General features: G+C 42.5%; 1 protein-coding gene across 1 annotated transcript in view; it reads right to left on the bottom strand.

Moving 5' to 3' along the window:
* Positions 1-210: 210 nt before the first annotated feature.
* LOC125449627 (NAD(P)(+)--arginine ADP-ribosyltransferase 2-like) overlaps positions 211-20,416 on the bottom strand; it is a 39,752-nt gene continuing 19,546 nt past the window's right edge. Inside the window, exons 4-5 of the mRNA XM_048525474.2 lie at positions 9,777-9,954; positions 211-1,248 (exon numbers count right to left, since the gene is read on the bottom strand). Coding sequence (XP_048381431.1) covers positions 715-1,248; positions 9,777-9,785 — 543 coding nt within the window. The 5' untranslated portion in view covers positions 9,786-9,954 and the 3' untranslated portion in view covers positions 211-714. The remainder of the gene's footprint in view (positions 1,249-9,776; positions 9,955-20,416) is intronic.

Consider the following 20,416-nt stretch of genomic DNA (forward strand, 5'->3'; position numbering starts at 1 on the left):
GAATCTGACCACAGCAGATGGTGGAATGTGAATTCAATAAAAATTTGTAACTAAAAAAATCTAACAATGGCCTTAACATGCATAGCTTACAAATATTGAAGTAGGCACATGGATATTTTAGTGACAGTGGAAAAAGTAACTAATGAACATTATTCACAAAGGCACCTTCATTTTCGTCTCACTGTAAAGCGCACACGGAATAAGAAATAAAAAGGAGAAGAGGCTCTAATAATAGGACTTTTGGGGCACTGTAGTAGTGTCCAACCCTCTGAGCCAGGAAGTCTGGGTTCCTGTCCCACAATTTCCAATGATGTGTAATAAAATCTCTGAGCAGGTTGATTGAAAAATGTTTTAAGCAAAAGACTGACGATGACCATGAAACAATTGCTGATTGTCTGGGAATTTCCATCTGGTTCACTGATGTCTTTTTGGGAAGGAAACTGCCATCCTTACCTGGTCTGGCCTACATGTGACTCCAAACCCACAGCAATGTGGTTGATTCAGAACAACGAATTACTATCAACAATGAATGACCATAACCTGTGAATGAATAAAAATGAACAATTATCATGATGAATTATCAATGATGCAGCATTTATTAGCAGTTACAAAGCAAGCAGGAATATTTTGTCAAGCATGAATTGTTAATTGTAAGCGACTATTGTTGGTGTGAGTCAGCAATGTGAGTTTCTTGATTTCAGGTTCAAGTTGCTCTCAGCCCAGAGAGCACTTGCAATAAGAGGGGCATTTTCCACGTCCTCTTCTCACTTTCAACGAACCTTCATTGGTTTTTTCCACCGTCACCGCAATGCCCTGACATCCCACAGCCTGCAGCCCAAACGTCACCCATTTTTTATTCCCCGGCTCTTCTGAGCATCGCTTGTACTTGACATTAAACACCTCTGTTGGAGGAATGATGACCTCGTCCTCATTCTTTATGTAGGAGTATTGGCTGACACTTACTCCCAATTTGGTTTTGATCTCAAACAACGTGTTTTCACCTTGAATGTTCTTCATGAATCGTTTGGCTACCATCAAATCCAAGGATGATGAAGCAAATTGTCCGAACCGCACACTTTTCCCTTCCCTGGCCCAGAATGTCTTCTCACTTCCCCGATAGGTCTGCAATTTCTTTCCTTTTAACTTATCCAGGGCGACCGAGAAGAGGTAGTGGAAGCTTTTGAAAGCGAAATTCCGCTCGTAAATTTCGTCACTCACTCCATACTTCCTGGTTGCCGCATTGAACTCCTTGAACAAAGCAGACGGTTGGGTGTAAGCGTGAATTGCCACCAAATGCTCCCTTTGTAATCCCCGTGGAATTACACAGTTGCTGCCCAGGGTGCTGTTTGCCTTGTCCCAGGCTTTCAGGATTTGTGGCATCCTCTTCCACTCCTTTCTTATGTAACTAATTGCTGCCTGGTCAGCCTCTCTGGTCTAGGTAAAGATATAAGCAGCAGAGCTGTCTGCCATGTCCAGGTGGATGTATTTGTCTCCTGGTCTCAAAGCAACAGCTATCTCACCTGTGGAAAAAAAATGAATTAGCCTTTCAAATTTCATCAGGGGGGCCAAGGGCCTAGTGATATTATAACTGGACTTTTAATCCAGAGATCTAGATTTTGTTTGGGGGTACCTAGGTCCGAATTGGCAGATAGTGGAATTTGAGTTCAATAAATGTCTAGAATTAAGAATCAATGATGAACATGAATTCATTTTTGATTGTCAGGAAAAACCCATCCTTACCTGATCTGGCCTACATGAGAGTCCAACATAGTTGACTCTTAACTGCTCTCTGGGCAATTAGACATGGGCACAAATTCAGCCCAGCCAGCAATGCCCGTGAATGAATGAATGATTAAAGGAAAATAAAATATCCTGGGTAACTGAACATGGCTTACCACATTAACACAATGGCTATAAGAACAGGCCATAGGCTAGAAATGCTGCACACAGTGAATGAATTGTGGTCAGTGACCAGCAGCACAAATGGTTTCTATTCTGTGTAAATACTCCAATCATGGTGAGGGGCAGTTATTTAAAGACGGGCACCAGGAACCCGGATTCAATCCCACTCTCAGAAGACTGTTTGCGCGTTCTCCACGTATAAGCGTTGGCTCCACTCCCGCAGTTGAAAGATGTGCAGGCTCGGTCGCTCAGTCATGGGAAATGTTGGGGTAGGGTAAAGGGTGGATCTAGATGGGATGCTCTTCGGAGGGCCGGCGTGTGCTCAACGGCCAGCTTCCGCACGGTAGGGAGTCTATGATTGCTCTTGCTGGGAAATTTGTTTACGCTAGTTTAAACTCTCACCTCAGTTAAAATGGAGCCAGTATGTTTCAACCCGCAGATTCCAAGTTGACAAAATAAGGCAAGTGCCATTGTTGGGAGTCCTTTCAAACTCTAAAGACACACCATGAGTAAGTGAAGCTTGCTTCAATAGTAGCCTGTCTCTATTCAAGCTAGCAAGCAACTACAGCAGAGAGATCTCCAAGACGCAATCTCACAGGACGGCCAGGGAGGCTCTGATTAAACCAAATACACTGCCATTGTTCTGTGTTTTAGCAAGATAAGGCCACTTAGGCAACCAGATATACGTTAATTGAAGTGTAATGCGGTGTAGATAGGAGTGTACAGATGCTGCGAGCCCAAGCTTTTTGCCATCTGTCCTACGTGACTTCTCAGGCTAGAGAAAGGTAGTTTGCAGTTACAGCAATATCTACTGTCTCATAAAGCTAGAGTTTCTCCACTTCATGCTCCGAGCCATGTATTATCTTAACTCATTTCTGCTCAGCCTAAATGAGACAGCGTCAACATGCAAATATTCCACAATCCCCTATCCTGTGGTGACTAACCGTCAAGTCCTGGGTTCTGGGTCAGAAAGGAGCGGTCTTTGAGTTTTAATTACTGGGGTGGCGTCTTCATCTTCCATCCTTCCCCCTAGGACACCCTGAGTATGTGTTTGTGTGTAGTGTCATTGGGATTTGTGGCTGGGTGGTGGTGAAGGGGTTCCTTTGGTCCTCCACTTTGGCCCAAAGCCACCTTCACCATGGGACACTCATTGTATCTTATCACCTGGGCTGCTCTTGCACTGTGCCCTCGTGGTCTTGGGTATTTGACTCGTTCCAAGACGGGCCCCATTTCTTCACATCTTCTTTGCTTACGTAGGATTTTTCCAAGGCAACAAGTTTATATCAATAAGATGAAGCATATGAGGCACTGTGCAATCATCACCATACAAGACCTATTCCCAAGTAGTGGTATTAATACATTGGTTATAATTTAGCTTCCATAATACATTTTCAGTTGTGAGCGCTGGTGCCACTTCCTTATGTCAGCTTTATTTGCAAGGATCCCAATTCTCTCTGTTATAATTACCTCATGTGGTCCTGACCATTTAGGGGTTAATGCTCATTTGGCAACGATGATCTTTACCAGGACCCGGTCTCCTGGTTTTTAATGGGAGGTGTTGCCATGTCCTGGAAGTTTTGCTCCCAGGCATGTACTTGCTGTCAAATGCGAGCTTGCTCTCTAACATTGTCTCGGTTTTCACATAACTCTCTCATGTAATTCCAGAGATTTTTTTCTTTAGTATTGTTTAGCTCTGCTTCTCCCATGATCAGATCTTGGGGTTGTTTCATAGCCCGTCCTGTCATTAACTCAAAAGGGGTAAGTCCAGTCACCCAGTGTGCTGATGTCCTCATAGACATCAGAATTGTGGGTAATACCATTGTCCATCTATTACTCTTGCCGTCACAGGCCTTAGTAAGGGCTAACCTCAGGGCTCTGTTGGTTCTTTAGACTAATCCTGAGCTCTGGGGATGGTAGGGTATGTGGAATCTCTGAGCGACTCCCAAGTTTTACAAGCTTCTTTAATACATTTCCCAGTAAAATGTGTTCCCTGGTCTGAGTCTAATTGCTGAGGGACGCCTCGTCAGGGTATTATTTCAGTGGCTGAAAGGCAGGCCACAGTCTCGGCAGTGCAGTCCTGAGTTGGGTAGGCTTCTACGCATCTTGTGAATTGGTCGATTATTACCAGACAGTATAGTTTTCCCCTGGCTCTGAGGTAATGGTCCTAGAAAGTCCATCTGTACTATTTCCCAGGGACCCTTTGGCCACTGCTGTCTTCCCATTTTTAGTTTACAGGGTTGTCCAAGCTCTGTTTGGGCACATTGCATGCACCACTGACAGTGTTTAGCTGTGTCCCTTCCTATCCCTCGCCACCACCCTCCTGCTTCCTAACTGAACAGACACCGGGTCCCTTTTGGGCCCTCCCCACATCCGTACGGGCCTGGCCAGTGATCACCATCATCGTGATGTTCATATTTGGTCCGTTCCACATCGATATCCCAGTCATTGTTCTGTACGAGCTCCCATGAGCCATATGGCTGCAGCTTCACATCGTCACTGGTAGGTGGGGCTGGAGGTGCATTGGGTGGTGGTGGGCTAAAAATATGTCTTTTGGCACATTTTTGGCCTCTTTTTGTAGTTGTTTCACCGCAAGTATTTGTTTATCATTCTGCGAGTTGTTTACTCCCGGTTTCTATAATGCAGCTATAATTATTAACCCCTTCTGTGCTTCTAGATCATGGTGTCTCTCGACCAGGTGCATTCTACCTTATATGACGCAGGGCCTATGTGGAGAACAAAGTTGACCACTTCGCCCGAATCCATTTGATCCAAGTCAAATGTAGGGTTAAGTGTGGATTGCATAAAGTAAGCTGAAGTGAAGTTGAATGAAGTTCGGTAAAGTTAAAGTTGAAGCTGTTAGATGAAGTGAGAAGGAAATGTCGTCATGAATGTATGTTTCAAATTAAGTATTGGTAACTAACGTATTAAATAAATCATTTAATTAAATTCTGACTCATTTACCGACCTGCCTTTTGTCTGCCAAGCAAAGGAAGAATACCGAAATAAAAACTTCAAGTATTTATTATCGTGCAACAGAATAATATTTAAATATTATTATTATAAACATAATTATTTATCATATTATTATAAAATATATATTATTATAAAATAACATTTAAATAAATCATACAAAGCCTAACACAGAAGCAGACCTGTATGTGATACTGAGATAATAGGAACTGCAGACGCTGGAGAATCCAACATAACAAAGTGTGGAGCTGGATGAACACAGCAGGCCCAGCAGCATCTCAGGAGAACAAAAGCTGGCATTTTGGGCCTAGGCCCTTCATCAGGAAATGCGCTGCTGATTTGGGATCCGATCACCAACATTTTCCTCTTCCAATCAGCATGTACTGTCTCCCCTTTTCCTTATTCTGATTATGCAATTCCCCTTCAAATCCATGAAAATCCCCCCCAACACTGCCATAACCCCCTGCCCCCCCAGCCCATGTGGTAACCAATTCCTGCTTCTTTTTCCTGTCAGTGATAACAAGGTGTGGAGCTGGATGAACACAACAGGCCAAGCAGCATCAGAGGAGCAGGGAAGCTGACGTTTCGGGCCTTGACCCTTCTTCAGAAGTGCCCTTAGGCTTTGCAGTGGGGTTAAAATTGTTTCAGAGATAGTAGGAGCTACAGATGCTGGACCAAATGGGGCAGTGGTGACATGATTCACACTGCTGCTTCCAAAGATGGTGGGGTGCCGGTTCAATTCCAGCTTTGGCTGTTTCTCTGCGTGGAGATTTTTATGTTCTCCATGCCTGTGTGGGTTTCTATTGGGCGCTTCCGTTTTCTCCGACAGTCTAAAGATGTGGAGGTACTGGTTTTGGACGAAAGTCAAAAGTCACCTGACAACAGGTTTATTTGAAATCAAATGAAGTAATAAAGGGGCACCGCTCTGAATACTTGTGATTTCACGTAACTCTAGAGTCCTGTGACATAATGATGCCACCCGTTGGTTGCAGGAACAGCAACTCATATTCCGCTTGGGAACCCTGCAGCCCAATGGTATCAATGTGGATTTCACCAGCTTCAAAATCTCCCCTCCCCCCACTGCATCCCAAAACCAGCCCAGCTCGTCCTTGCCTCCCTAACCTGTTCTTCCTCTCACCTATCTCCTCCTCCCACCTCAAGCCGCACCTCCATTTCCTACCTACTAACCTCATCTGCCCCCTTGACCTGTCCATCCTCCCCAGACTGACCTATGCCCTCCCTTCCACCCCACCCATACTCTCCTCTCCACCTATCTTCTCCTCTATCCATCTTCGGTCTACCTCCCCCTCTCTCCCTATTTATTTCAGAATCCTCTCCCCATCCCCCTTTTCTGATGAAGGGTCTAGGCCTGAAACGTCAACATTTGTGCTCCTAAGATGCTGCTTGGCCTGCTGTGTTGATCCAGCCCCACACCTTGTTATCCTGTGACTTCTGGCTCAATCCAAAAATGTGCAGGTTATGTGTGTTGGCTATTGTTAAAAACCCCATGCTGGGTTACATGTTAGTGCTCAGTGCAGACTTCATGAGCCAAATGTCACCTATGAATGGTCGCTTCCAGTCCATCACTGTGATATTCACTGAATCCTACTCTGTCAATAACCCTTGAAAAAGACATACTGTGGGTACAGAAGTAAATCAGATGCTGGGAGTTCCGCTATTGTAATTCACCTTCTGTTCATTCACTGAATGAGAGCGTGATTGGCTGGGCCAACATTTATTGCAAATTCCCAATCTGCCAGAGAGCAGTTAAAAGTCAATTACATTGCTGTGGGTCTGGAGTCACATTAGGTATGGATGGCAGTTCCTTTTCCTAACAGGGCATTACTGAGTAAGTTAGGCTTTCCCTAACAATGAACCATAGTCATCATTAGACTCAAGGTTTTTTTTTGCAAATTGATTTCAAATTCCAGAATTTACTGTGGTCAGGATTCAAACATAGGTAGTGAGATAGGTGGATAGATCCACTGTTCAGTAATAACAAGACCATCAACTCAGAATCTGCTCGCCTGAAATCTGTCTAATGTCTCAGGCACAAACCAGGCATATGGTGGAACGTTCATCCTTTGTCTTGACGCATGTCATTCCCAAAAAAAAATGGAGTAAATGGACATCATTTGCGCACTTTGGAAGACAATAAGGTTTGTCAGTCACAATTCATTTGCCAATCGGAGACTGGATGTGAAGTTAGAATATATCATCAGGTACAGAATATGTAAACTCTCGATGATGGTCAGCATGGGTTTGTGAAGAGTGTCTGTGACTAATGAAATCAATTTATTTAACTACATGCTCCACTAAAATAACTAATAGGGCATTTTGTATATGGAGACATTTTCAATGGCATTCAAGAGGTTTTGCTGAAGATTACTCTTACCAAAGTAAAATGAAATAGCTTTGAATCTAAATGCACGACATACCTGAGCTCAAAGACTCAATTTGGGATGAGGGCACCAAAGAGATTATCTAGGTCTGAAATCATTCTGTTAGGTGGACATCTCGAAACGCTGATGTTTTATTTTATGGATTAGAAAATGCTTTAGGACAGACATAGAAGGATTTATACAAAATTTTGAATTACTTTGAGCAAATCATAGAGTCGTAGAATCTGTACAGTGCAGAAAACAGTGCAGAAAAGGGCTATTGGGCCCATTGATTCTGTACTAGCCATCCGAACAACATATTGGCAAGACCCACCCACAATTCTGCATTAACCATACAGCCTGCTCATTACTGACACTGTGGAGCAATTTCAGCATGGGCAATCCAACTAACCTGCATGGGTTTTGGACTGTGGGAGCAGCCAAAGGAAACTTGTGCAGACACAGGGAGAATGTGCAGATGAATCCATTTCAATGGGAAGAAGGACTAGCTATCAGCAAAGATGAATTTAATGTCATTCACAAAATGAGCAGGAGAAACAGAGTAGAAGGTCTTTATTGCAGACCAAATAGTTGTGAATGGAATAACAGTAACTGAAAGGTCGGTGAAAACATTGTCAACATCAACTATCGAAAGAGGATTATGCAAGTATTAGGAAGAGAAGAAACATAGATGAAGCAATTAAACAATACCCTCAAAATAGAAAGATGTGCGGAGGATGGAGATCTGAAACAAAAACAGAACTTGCTGGAGAAACTCAGCAAGCCTGGCAGCTTCTGTGGGAAGAGAACACAGTTAACGTTTCGAGTCCAGTGACACATCATAGTAGCAGATTTCCATTTCTTGACACATATGCTCATCACAAAGTTTGATGCTGACAACAGGTTGGGGTGACGGAGGGGGCAGGTAGAAGTAGAAATGAAAGGATAAAGTTATAGGGGAGTCAGAAGCAGAGTACAGTAAAAGAGAAGTAATTTTAACAGGTGGACTTTAGTTTGTACCTGATACATAAGTAAGACTTTTTCTGCTTGCAAAGACTTGTAATTTGCGTTTGTGTGGGAAGAATGAGACTTGGTGACCAGATACACAGCCCTCATATAGAAAGTATACAGATATAATGAAGATAGGAATGTGCTGCTTCAGTGTTAATTTTTAAACATTTTATGTCAGACTTTGAGGTGTGATTTTGGAAAGCCTGGATAGCTCAAGTAGAGCCACAGATGTTCAATCCGAGGTTTCAGGGTTCCGCATCTTTTCGGCACCAAATTTTAAATCCTATGTAATTACGCAGTCCCTGAGTAAATATTTCAGATTGTAATAAAGCAAAGCATTGAGGATGTTGAAAACGTCCAACAAACACGAACAGAATATGCTACTGGTTATAAGAGTAGGGAAGCCAGGTCTTACTGTAACTGTAAAAGGTGTTGATGAGACCACGTCTGAAGTACTGAGAGCAGATTTGCTTCATTGGAGGCAGTTCAGAGAATGTTCAGTGGGGAGCTTTCTGGTATTACAGGGATAGCCCTATGAGCAAAGTTTAATCAGGCTAAAACTTTACTCTTTGGAGTTTAGAAGAAGGAGAGGTGATTTGATTTAATATATTACGTTCTTAAGAAGCTTAACAGAGGAAATGCTGAGAGGGTGTTTCACTTCATTGGGGGCTCTAGGACCAGAGGATGTAGTCCGAGAATAAAGGGACAAGAATTTAAGACTGAAATGAGGAAGAGTTAGGAAAAGAAAATTCTGAAGCAGGGTCTAAGCCCGAAAGGTCGCCTCCCTGCTCCTCTGATGCTGCTTGGCCTGCTGTGTTCATCCAGTCTCACACCTTGTCATCTCTAATGTCCCCTCATCTTTGTTTTAAATCGGTTACCATTTATCCGAAATCTATGACCGCCCGTTGTAGATTGTTGCATATGAGGAAACACCCTCTCTTGGTCCACTTTGTCAATCCCCTTCACCATCTTATATGTATCAATTGGATCCCCTCTCATTTTTCTAATCTTCAGAGAGTGCAGGCTAGAACTGTTCAATACCTCCAGCACAGGCAGCCTGATGGGCCATTCCTATCCTATACAATCAATCAGAAAAATCTGATATGTGAGCTCTGTTGCCAAGTAACACAACTTTCAGTCTGATTGGCCCAGCCCTTTCCCATGAGACGTTTTCATGTGAAATGCCTTTTCATTATATTTCCCTTGAGCAGCTGGAGAAGCTGAACTGGCTTTCTGAATCAACTCCACAGCACCCATCACCATGCCACCAGTTATTTATGCATGTACAACCATTGGCTTTAGTATTGTCTCACACAGTGTCAGTTACCAGACTGTCAGCATCTCTGACACTCCCCTTTTCATATGTCAACCAGGGATCCCAGCTTAACAGCTCCAAACGAGGGGTACATATTCTACGAAGTCCATCTGGGGCTGGCCCCGTTACAATTACTGTACTACACTATCGAAAACCATAACTTTCGCGTTGCTCCCAACGCAATTTGGAATACTTACAGTCCACATCCAGAGAAAGTAGCACAACCCAAATTAAAGCATGCATTGCCTCTTTTTCTGGGTTTCTTTTGCTGGACTAATGGTTTTTTCTCCCCGGGATGTGTGAATGTCGCTTTTCACTATCCTGTTGATCTTGCGAAGCACTTCAGGGATCTAACAATCAATTCGTCTAGATGACCTGAAACAATACAAAAAAGGAGCATGTGACACAGTTGGGGTGAAGTAGAATGGCTGGGTGATGTAGTACTAAATGAGACCATCCATCCTGTAATGCTTGCTGTAGACTTTTGGGGAAATAATAGGTTGGGCTCCCTTTTGGTGCGACGTTCATGCTCCTACCCCTAAATCTGGAAGGCCGGGCTCTATGTCTATCGATTCCAGAAGTGCAGAATCACATCTTTGAACAGGTTGATTCAAAACATAGGGTAATGAAACAATCAAACCATGCCTGCTCTCCCCCGGTTATCAAGTGTTCATTGAATTTCTTTTCAAGTTTACGAGTGAAATTGCTTTAACCACTCTCCTGTCACATATTCCTGATCACGACAATTTGTTATGCAACCATATTTTGCCTTTTGCTATTATTGGCAATCGTCTGCAGTTTGTTTCATGCTACCGTTGGCAATGATCTTCAGTCTGTGAATAATTTAGTTCCCTATGCTTCTGCACCAGCAAACATTTTCCTTCAGTCTTTCGTAAGTATCAAAAACTGTTAACACCCTGAATAAACACGAGCTAAAGTGTCATCTTTTAATTAACAGAATGAGGGCTTTGATGGCGAGGTGATGTTTATTATCCCGAGTCAACCATGTTGCTCTGGTTGTGGAGTCACATGTAAGCCAGACCCAAGTAAAGATGGCAGCTTCCTCTGCTACAGGGCATTGGCGAACCAGATGGTCTCTTTTATCCCCATGACAATCGATAGTGAATTCATGGCCATCATTAGATTCTTAATAGATATTTTTACTGAATTCAAATTCCACCATGTGCTGTAGAGGGTTTTGAGCCCCACTCCTAAGAATGTTACCTGGGTCTTTGGATTAACAGTCCAGCAATAACTCCAGCAGGCCATCACTACTCAAAGTGAGGAGCTACATTTTGAGGTGGGACGCTTAAGTTAAAAGGGGATGAGGAAAATTCTTTCCATCTCGAGGGAGGCAGACTCCTGGAATGCACTGCTTGAGAATGTATGTTCAGGCGGGACAAGTCACAACCTTGGATAATTTAGCACAGAAATGTCGTTATGCTCAGAGACTGGCAGCTGGTTGGACATTGAAATGGTTAACCAAAGGAGCATGGCCAGCCAACAGCAGGCAATATTGACAATGAAAGAGAAAAGAGGAAATGCAGAGTGAATTGGCTCTGCCTGGTCTTTTATTTTTTGGAATGAGGCAGATTTTGCTTTAGCAGCTGCTAGACTGGGAAACTGATTATTTTTGGTTTAGCTCTCTCTAGTTATTTCCCAATTATGAACTTGTTGAAAATTCTGAAAAAAAGAACTCCAGTCTGCATCAAATAAATAGAATTCTCCATAGACATGCATGAGCTGTTTGCATTGACTGATGACTTTGGAATCCAAGTAAGATACAGAGTCCTGTATACTTCTAAAACAATCTGTTGTTCATGGACTTCATGAAGGCTAGGTATTCATTGTTGAAATTCCTGAACTGTGTCTGTCTGTATTTGTCAGAGTGTGGGGTGCCTACATTCAAAGAAGATTGTGTTTAGATTGTAAGTATTAATTAAATTGCCTTGTAGATTATCTGTACTGTATTGAAGTTATATTTTAATTCTAAATTGTTAAATTTTGTTTCAATTCTCAACTTGGTGCCCAACATGTTTTGTTTGTAAAGTCGGGTTAGGAATAATTGAGCAGGTTTGTGGGTCATTAAATGTTTTAAGATCCTCGTGTTGAAAATCTAGTGATAGTGAAGATATCTTTCTTGTACCTGGTTTGGAAGTCAAGGACACTAGCTTCACTCTTGTTCGAAAAGTTCATCGGCACTTGCCTTGCACAAATACTGTATTTTGTATTGCAGCCAAAGCCTTGCTGTTGCCCAGGTCATATTGCAAATGCATTGCTGCCTGACAGCTCCAGCGACCTGGGTTCAATTCCATTCTCAGGCCACTGTTGGTGAGGAGTTTCCAAATTCTCATCATGTCTGTGTGAGTTTCCTCCCAGCGCTTCAGTGTCCTTCCACAGTGGAAAGATATACAGGTTAGGTGGATTGGCCATGCTAAACTTTGCATAGAGTACAGGGATGTGCAAGCTGGGTGGATTAACTATGGGAAATGCAGGGATAAGGCTGTTGTATCTGGATGGGACGCTCTTCTCAGGGTCAGTTTGGACTCGATGGGCTGAAAGGCCAGCTTCCACACTGCAGAGATTCTATGATTCTGAGATGAACATGTGCTGCTCTAATATGTGAGTCATGAATAGTGCTATAGCTTGTGTTATCATCAGCAAAGTTCTCCATTTTGTGTATAGGACGTACTTGAGTGACGGACCATATTTCCAGGTAAATATCAGAGATGCAACAGCCTTGAATAGCTTGACTGGCAGCCCATTCTGGAGCGCGACTATTCATTACAACTGCTACAATTTTACCGGAGTTCATCAACTTTGCAGTAATCTGTGCCATCAGTCGACCCTGATCGTGGAGTAACTTGTATTGACTGGAAAATGGTGGCTGTGATGCTGGGAACCTCTATGATGGCCGAGGTAGATCATCCACTGGACAACTCTGATTGAAGATGGATACAAATGCCAAATGTTGCCTTTTGAACTTGATAATTCTACATTGTTGAATTCGGGGATATTTGTGGAGTCTACCGTTCTGAAGCTTTGTCTAATTATCCCCTGTTATTCATTTCTCAAAATAGTGGGAATATGTTGCCTTATTCAACTGGAGCTGGTGCCTCTGTTTTAGTGGTAATGGTATGGTGCAACTATGCAACTGATAGTGTACAGCAGCAACTCATGGTTACCCCAATTGTGTGCTGCCCCATTTATCCTGCTGTTTATACTACACAACCCCGCACCACTTATGACAGTCCCCCTGTCCCAGGATCATTCTTGTAAACCTCCTGCTATTAATTGCATCGTTTTCTCTTGCATTTGATCCTCCAAAATGGATCACACCTCAGTGTGACACCTGAACTACCAACAGACACATTCACCAGGTATATCACATACCAAACCAGGTATGAGAAAGATAGGTTCACTATCACTAGATTTTCAACACAGTGACTTTAAAAGGACTGTGCCAGTATCTCTTCAATCACTGCTGTCGTGACCATATGCGTGTGTGACAGGCTCGTTCCTGTGGGTCAATTCAAATTGTATTTTTCCCTCTTGCATGATTCTTTGACACTTGCTGCAGACCAGTTTGGGTCAGTATGAATAACATTGATCCACTATCAATGATTGATACTGAAACACCTGATTCAGGGGAAGCAATGATCAGCGAAATTATTAACCCAGAGACCCAGGCGATGTTCTGGGATGCCCTTCCATGGGTAGATGGTGGAATTTCAATTAAATTTAAATGAAAGTCTGAATTGATGGCAATTAACTGTTGAAGGAAATGCCAATCTGTTCTTTCAAGCCCTTTAGTGAATGGGATATCTGCCACCCTTACCAGATCTGGCCTTTGTGTAATTCAGACTGACAGCAATGTGATTGACTCATACCAGCCCTCTGGGGCAATTAAGGATGGCAATAAAATTTGGCTCAGCCAACGACATTCACATTCTATGAATAAATAGACTCTGCACCCTGACTGTCCTTCATCCTTTGTCAAGTTGATGTTCGTCATTGAGGAGTATTGATTCTTCAGTCTCAGTCAATCAGTGGTGGGAGGAGTGTCACAGGGGCATGTTTGCCTGTGTTTGACATGACCCCATTGGCTCCAGAGCTGTTTTGTCTAATAGTCTCCCAACTGTGCTGCCAGCTCTGGTGGGTGTGTCCTGTTGGCAGTTCAGGTATCACAGACGTGGCACCATTGATCTATTTTGGAGGGTCAAATGCAGGAGAAAGCAATACAATCAATAGCGGGAGGTTTACAAGAATGATCCTGGGGATGGAGGGACTGCCATATGCGGTGTGGCTGAAGACTCTGGATCTATACTCGATGCAATTTGTAGGATATGGGGAAATCTGAGTGAAACCTTTAGGATAGCGAGAGTCCTGGATAGATTGGAAGTGGAGAAGACATTTCCACTAGTAGGAACTGAGGGCACTATCTCAGAGTGAATGGACGACCATTGAGAAGTGAGGTGAGGGAGACTTTCTCCAACCAGAAGATGATGAATCTGTAGAACTCGTTCCCTTAGAAGGATGTGGAGGCCAAGTCTTTGAATGTGCTTTAGACAGAGATAGATAGTTCTTGATGAGCAAGAGGATCAAGGGTGCTGGAGAAGCTGTTTTCTTGAGCACTGCTGCCTCAAAGAACCAGTGACATGAGTTTGATTCCAGCCTTGGGGAATTTGCAAGTTCCCACTGTGCTTGTGTGAGTTTTCTCTGCATTCTCCCACAGTCCAAAGATGTGTAGGTTAGGTGGACTGCCCCGAGAAGTACAGGCCAGGTGGCATAGCCATGGTAAATGGGGGATAGGGTGGGTCTGGGACAGATGCTCTTGGGAGGGTAGGTGCAGACTCTATGGGCTGAATGGCCTCTTTTGTGCTGTCATGTTTTAATGTGAAACAAATCAGCCATGATCTAATGACACCACATTAAATGAGCCAAGTAACCTAATTCTTCAAGATGTTACGCTCTAAGTATCACTTTGTTCAGAATGAGCAGAAATTGTACGCACAAATGCCTTACCTGATAGCAGTATCTGCAGGAAATTTTACTTCTTACTCTAAAGAAATGACAGTTTTCTTTAAAAAAAAAAGCACAACAGCTTGTACCTGGAACAAATGGGGCTTTTGATAAACCTGAGGTTATGTTGCAAAGTGGCTTGTTAACGGTCAAACAGTTTTTTTTTCCCTATGTGGGCTACTGGGCATGAATTATGCTGTTCACAAATAAAGATATACAGCTTTGCTGGCAGCTCTGGTTAGTTGTGGTCAGGGTAAGAAAAGAAAATTGACATTTCCTGAATCAAATGCACACACACAATAAATTCCAACTTCCTAGATAACTGTTCACTGTGGTGGACTTTGCATAGAATTCAATGATCTCTAAAAGACCAAATATATGAACTATTTTTTATAGGTTATATTATTGTCAAAACAAAGGAATATTAAGTATACATCTTCCTCGACGTGGAAGTGGTGGTGCGCTGGGTGTTCGTGGAGAGATCATTTCCTCCTCTGCTTCCTATCTCTAAACGTTTTATACACTGCAGTTTCTTTTTTGCGAGTCGCTGTTTAAAACAAACGAAACTTTTTCTTTTTGGTCATTTCCTGCCTGAGCCATGAGTTACATTGAAAACTGTGTCTTCTCTCACTTTCTGTCTTCCTCTCTCTCTCTTTGTCTTTTAGACATGCATCTCCTTTCCTTATTCTCTCAGTATCTCAGCTTTTGATCTATCCATCTCTCATTTACACAATCTATTCTTTATCTCTCTCGATTCCCCCTTCTCTTTGTCATTATTCAACTCTTGATCACTCTTCTTTTCTCCCTTTCCACAGCCTTTCTGTCCCCTTCCCTCTTTCTCTTGCTTTCTCTCTCTATCAAATTCAATCTTTCTCATCCTTTCCCCCTTTCAGGTTCTTATTTAACCTAACACTAGGACTCAAGGATTATTTATTAAAACAAACCTTCCTGCCCACAATTCGAAATCCTGGTCAAACCCTAATCTCTGCTCCAAGCATCTATAAAGTGAAACGCAACTCAGTGTCACTCTGCCTGAGGAAATTCAGAGGGACAAAGTGAACCTGGGATGCTTGTCCACAAATCTTTTAACGCGGAAGGAAATGTTAATAGAGGAGGTAAGAAGGCCTACAGGGCCCTGGCTTATATTAGTCAAGGCATAGATTATAAAAGCAGGGAAATTTTTTGGAGCTGTACAGGAATTTGGTCTTGACCACAACTGAAGCATTCGGTGTAATTATGGTCCTCACGCTACAGGGTATATGTGATTATGTCGGAGGGGTGCAGGGGAGTTTCACCAGGATGTGGCCTAGATGGAACAGTTCAACAATGAAGAGAGACTGGATAACTCACGCTGATTTCCTTGGAACAGAAAAGGGTACGGGGTGCAAATGGAGGGGTGCCATCGTGGCTCAGTAGTTAGCACTGTTGTCTCACAGTACTAGGGACCTGGGTTCAATTCTACCCTTGGGCAACTATCTGTGGAGTTTGCATGTTCTCACAAAGTCTGCATGGGTTTCTCCCAGGTGGTCTGGTTTTCTCCCACATGTCTAAAGACATGCAGGCTCAGTGAATTGGTCATACTAAATTGCCCATAGTGTTCAGAGATGTATAGATCAGGTGGATGGGTCTGGGTGGGATGCTCTGAGGATCAGTGTGGGCTTGTTGGGCCAAAGGGCCTGTTTCCACACTGTATGGATTCTCTGAAGATTATGAGGGTGAATAGAAAGCAGCCATGTCCGGTCATTCACAAGGGGGGCAGAATTTTAAATGGAAAGGCATGGGGAAGTTTACAGGGGAATTGAATTAGATTTTTCTTTTACCTAGAGGGTGGTATGGCTGGGAATGCACAGCCTGAGAGGGTAGTCAAGGCAATAAACCTCATAATTGTTTTAAAAATGAAAGCATTTGGATGAGCACTTAAGGGGGTAGTGTAGGGGGAGGGGCTTAGATTAGTTCACAGGTCGGCGCAACATCGAGGGCCCAAGGGCCTGTTCTGCGCTGTATTGTTCTATGTTCTTTGTTCTATGTTCCTTCCAAGGCTATGTCCTCAGCTTGGGAAATTGGGGTGAATGAAGATTGATAGACCTACACCTGATGGACCGAAGAGCTTCTTTAGCACTGTATGACTCTAACTTGACACTGCCCCAAATGAAATAATGGAAGCCAGTAACATTGGATTTTTGGCAAGATGAACAGCAGACTTTCAGAAAAACAGCAACAGACACATGGTGATCGCCATTCCCAGACTGAAAATATTGGCACAGGAACCGCAAAGGCAATTGTTAAACACTGTCCAATCCAACAGAAATGGATACATCAAATTTGGAGCTCCTTATCGTGCCTCAGAGTGTAAAGAGAAATTGCATTGTTGGCTTGGTCACCTTAGCAATTCTGATGTGCTTACTTAATGGAGCTGGAATAGGTTTCCCTTGGTTCTTGCTTAGCTGTGCCAGTTCATTGAGCTCTGTCCTCAACTCTTCCAAACATACATAGACTAATTTCAAGAAGCAGCATAAGGCTGGCATTTAAATTTTCTTTCCCCCATTTTTGTTGAAGTTCTGCAGATTTAAACAGGCCAATGAGTCATCCAGGGATTAACACTTTTACAAACAAACAATGGCCGTTGCTTGGAACTCTTGTCCGTAAAAGGCAGCGGATGTTGATTCGGTTGTTAATTTTAAATCTAAGTAGACACATCCTAGCTAAGGAAAGGTATTAAGCATTTTGATCCAAAGACACGTGCATGGAGAGAGATTGGGACTTAAGTGCCCTTTGAGTAATGAGGGATATGCAATAAATCTTGCCCTACCCAGCAATTCCTATAAATAATACTTAACAAACATAGTTCAGCCATGATATCTTTGAATGGATAAAAAGACTTGAGGCTCTAAATGACCTACTTGTGTTCCTATGATTTACTGCCAAGGTATAATTTCCTAAAGCAGCCTCTCACATTGCTGTGTGCCTGGAATTACACGCAGCCCCATTAGACTTGAAAAATGACAACTGTTGCATTAGATTTTTAAAATTGAATTAAAATTCCACAATATGCCATGACAGAATTCAAACACAGTCCCTGGGTTAATAATCTGGCAAGTTTATCGGTAAACCATCACGTCCCCTGCATCAAGCTTCCTTTGATGTAATATCTTTAATGCAATTATCTGGCGGAAAATCTTGCCAAAATAGTTTTGAAATCTTCATCCACACATCTCATTCTTTACAGCTTATTTGCAGTGGAAGATTACAGCATTACCATTAGTCTTTGTGTGAAGAACTCACCTGAAACAAGTTATGCCAATCTTTAGGTCACAGAACCTGATCCTGACCTTGGACTGAGGATTATACACATCAACTCATTTTACCATCTTTAACTCTTCACAGCTTATCCATTCATATGCGAAGAATTTTAACAAGTTTAACCCTGATCGTTTTTGTCAGGTGGATTGGTCCCGCATCCAACCCATGACTAGTAGCTGTTTTGTTGTCTTTTGTTGTGTTGGAGTTTAATCTAAAGGTGAGCGGCTATGCATCATTTCTACTGGGTAACAGTGAGCGGACATGTAGAATTCTGCATACAGCATCGGTCAATTTACTTCAGGAAGGATGCAATTTTGTTGTTAGCCCTTCAGGTTTGCCAGACTAATACTTGGAATCAGCAGGCTGAAATATTCCTGGCCTGTGACCTGTTTTTGTACTTATATGGCGAGTTCAGCTAACTTTCTGGTGAACGGAAATCTCCAGGAAGTTGATAGCAGTGGATTCAGTGATGGTAACAGAATTGACTGCCAAGAGCAATGGTCACATTATCTTTCACTGAAGGTAGTCATTGCCCGGAATTTGCGTGGCCCGAATGTTCTTGCGAAAAAAATCTATAATTGGAGGGCAACTGTTGTAAATAAATTGTTGCTCATTTAATACAGAGATAAGAGTTTTTTTTTTACTCTCACATACTGCCATGAATCCTCGAATCTCTCTCCCTGAAATAGTATTAAGAGCAGAGACTTTGCATCTTTTCAAAGTGGAGGTAGATCGATTCTTGTTGAGGATAACCGTGAAAGATTGCGCACTGTGGGCAGGAAGGTGAATTATTGTATCAGCCAACATTTAACAGAATAATAAACCAGACTGAACGCATACAGAGGCCTAATTCTCTGCTTCATTGAAATGCTGTCCTGTTTGGGTATTACTTTACCTCAGTTGCACATACATGTTAGGACCATATTTGACATTTTGACAGAATTTTATACATCTGAACCCTAATTTGGAATAAAAAATGCAGCAATTCCTCAGTTGACAATGGTCAAAAATGTGCTTACCTTTTGTTTTGAAAAAAGGAAAATGAATTTTTGTCCAGTCCACTAACTTTTCAGGTTTTAAGTACATGGGCAATTCAATTGTTTCAGCTGTACCCGATGCTTTGGTCCACCCTTCTACTGCCCATAGCTAATCACCTTATATTTATATCACTTTTATTTACATTTGCCACAGTCTTGCCCACTAACTTCATCATGGAATGCCTGCAGTGCACAAAGACACCATTCAGCCCATCAGTTCCGCACCGACCCTGCAAAGGAAGTGTCCACTTTCTCCCATTTGGTTCATGCTCCTTGCTATTTGCTAACTTATTGAGGGCCTTTTCAAAGTACATGTAAGCTGCATTTAATGATTTACCAGCACTCTGTTATTTCCTTAAAAATAATCCACAAACTTGCTCAACCAAAATTTCCCCTTATCCAACTGAGAAACTCAATGTGATGTAAGACTTAATTGTGAGAGATGTGTAGCCTAAACAGAGGAGTTATTGACACATGGAAAGTGGGCGTTGCAATCTGGACAGGACAGACATTTATTGCCTATTCCTAGTTGCTCTTGAGAGGGAGGTGATGAGCTGCCGTCTTGAAATGCTGCAGACCATGTGCTGTCGGTGGACCGACAATGCCCTTAGGGAGGCAATTACAGGGTTTAGACCGAGCAACAGTGAAGGAACAGTGCTACATTTTCAACCCAGTGCGGCGAGGGGGTTAGAATAAAATTTATCAACAGTGATGTTCCCATGGATTTTTTGCCGTTGTCCTTCTAGATGCAAGTGGTCAATGGTTTGAAAGATGTTGTCAAAGGAACTTTGATGAATTTCTGCAGCACATCTTGCATATGGCACACAGTACAGCTGTTGATCACTGGTGGGAGAGGATGTGAATGTTTGTGGATGCAGTACGATTGAAGCTGGCTGCTTTGTCCTCATTGTTTTCAGGCTTTGTGAGTGTCATTGGAGCTGCACTCATCCAAACATGTGGGGGGTATTCCATCATTCTCCTGACTTTTGCCTTGTCGATGAGTGACAGGCTTTGGGGAGTCAGGAGGCGAATTAGTTGCAGCAGAGTACCTAGCCTATAGAAGGAAACACTGAACATTTTGGACAAATAAAATGATAAGTCGATACATAAGAAATGGAGACATAGACGAACCGTGTACGGATTGTCTATTGACGAAATGTTAAGTAGAATACATATGTATCTCTGGTGGATAGAAAAATGGAAGTTGATTTAATTAAAATCTATAACATTCACAGAATATTTGACACAAAGGATGATATGGTATAACAGTCCCTTGGGCATGAGTCTCAAACATGTCAGAATAATTGGTTGGTCATTTTAGACTGCAGTGGGGAGAATGGTAGCCACTCAGAAATTGTGAACCTTATGAAATTTTGAATAAACAGTGATGTAGCTGCTCAATTATGGAGCATATTCAAGGCTGAGATTGATATAACTTTGACTTTAAATAAGTGAAATAGGAAACGGGAGGCGGTGTA

This window comes from Stegostoma tigrinum, chromosome 46 (genome assembly GCF_030684315.1).
Source record: "Stegostoma tigrinum isolate sSteTig4 chromosome 46, sSteTig4.hap1, whole genome shotgun sequence".
In the NCBI taxonomy this organism is placed as follows: domain Eukaryota; kingdom Metazoa; phylum Chordata; class Chondrichthyes; order Orectolobiformes; family Stegostomatidae; genus Stegostoma; species Stegostoma tigrinum.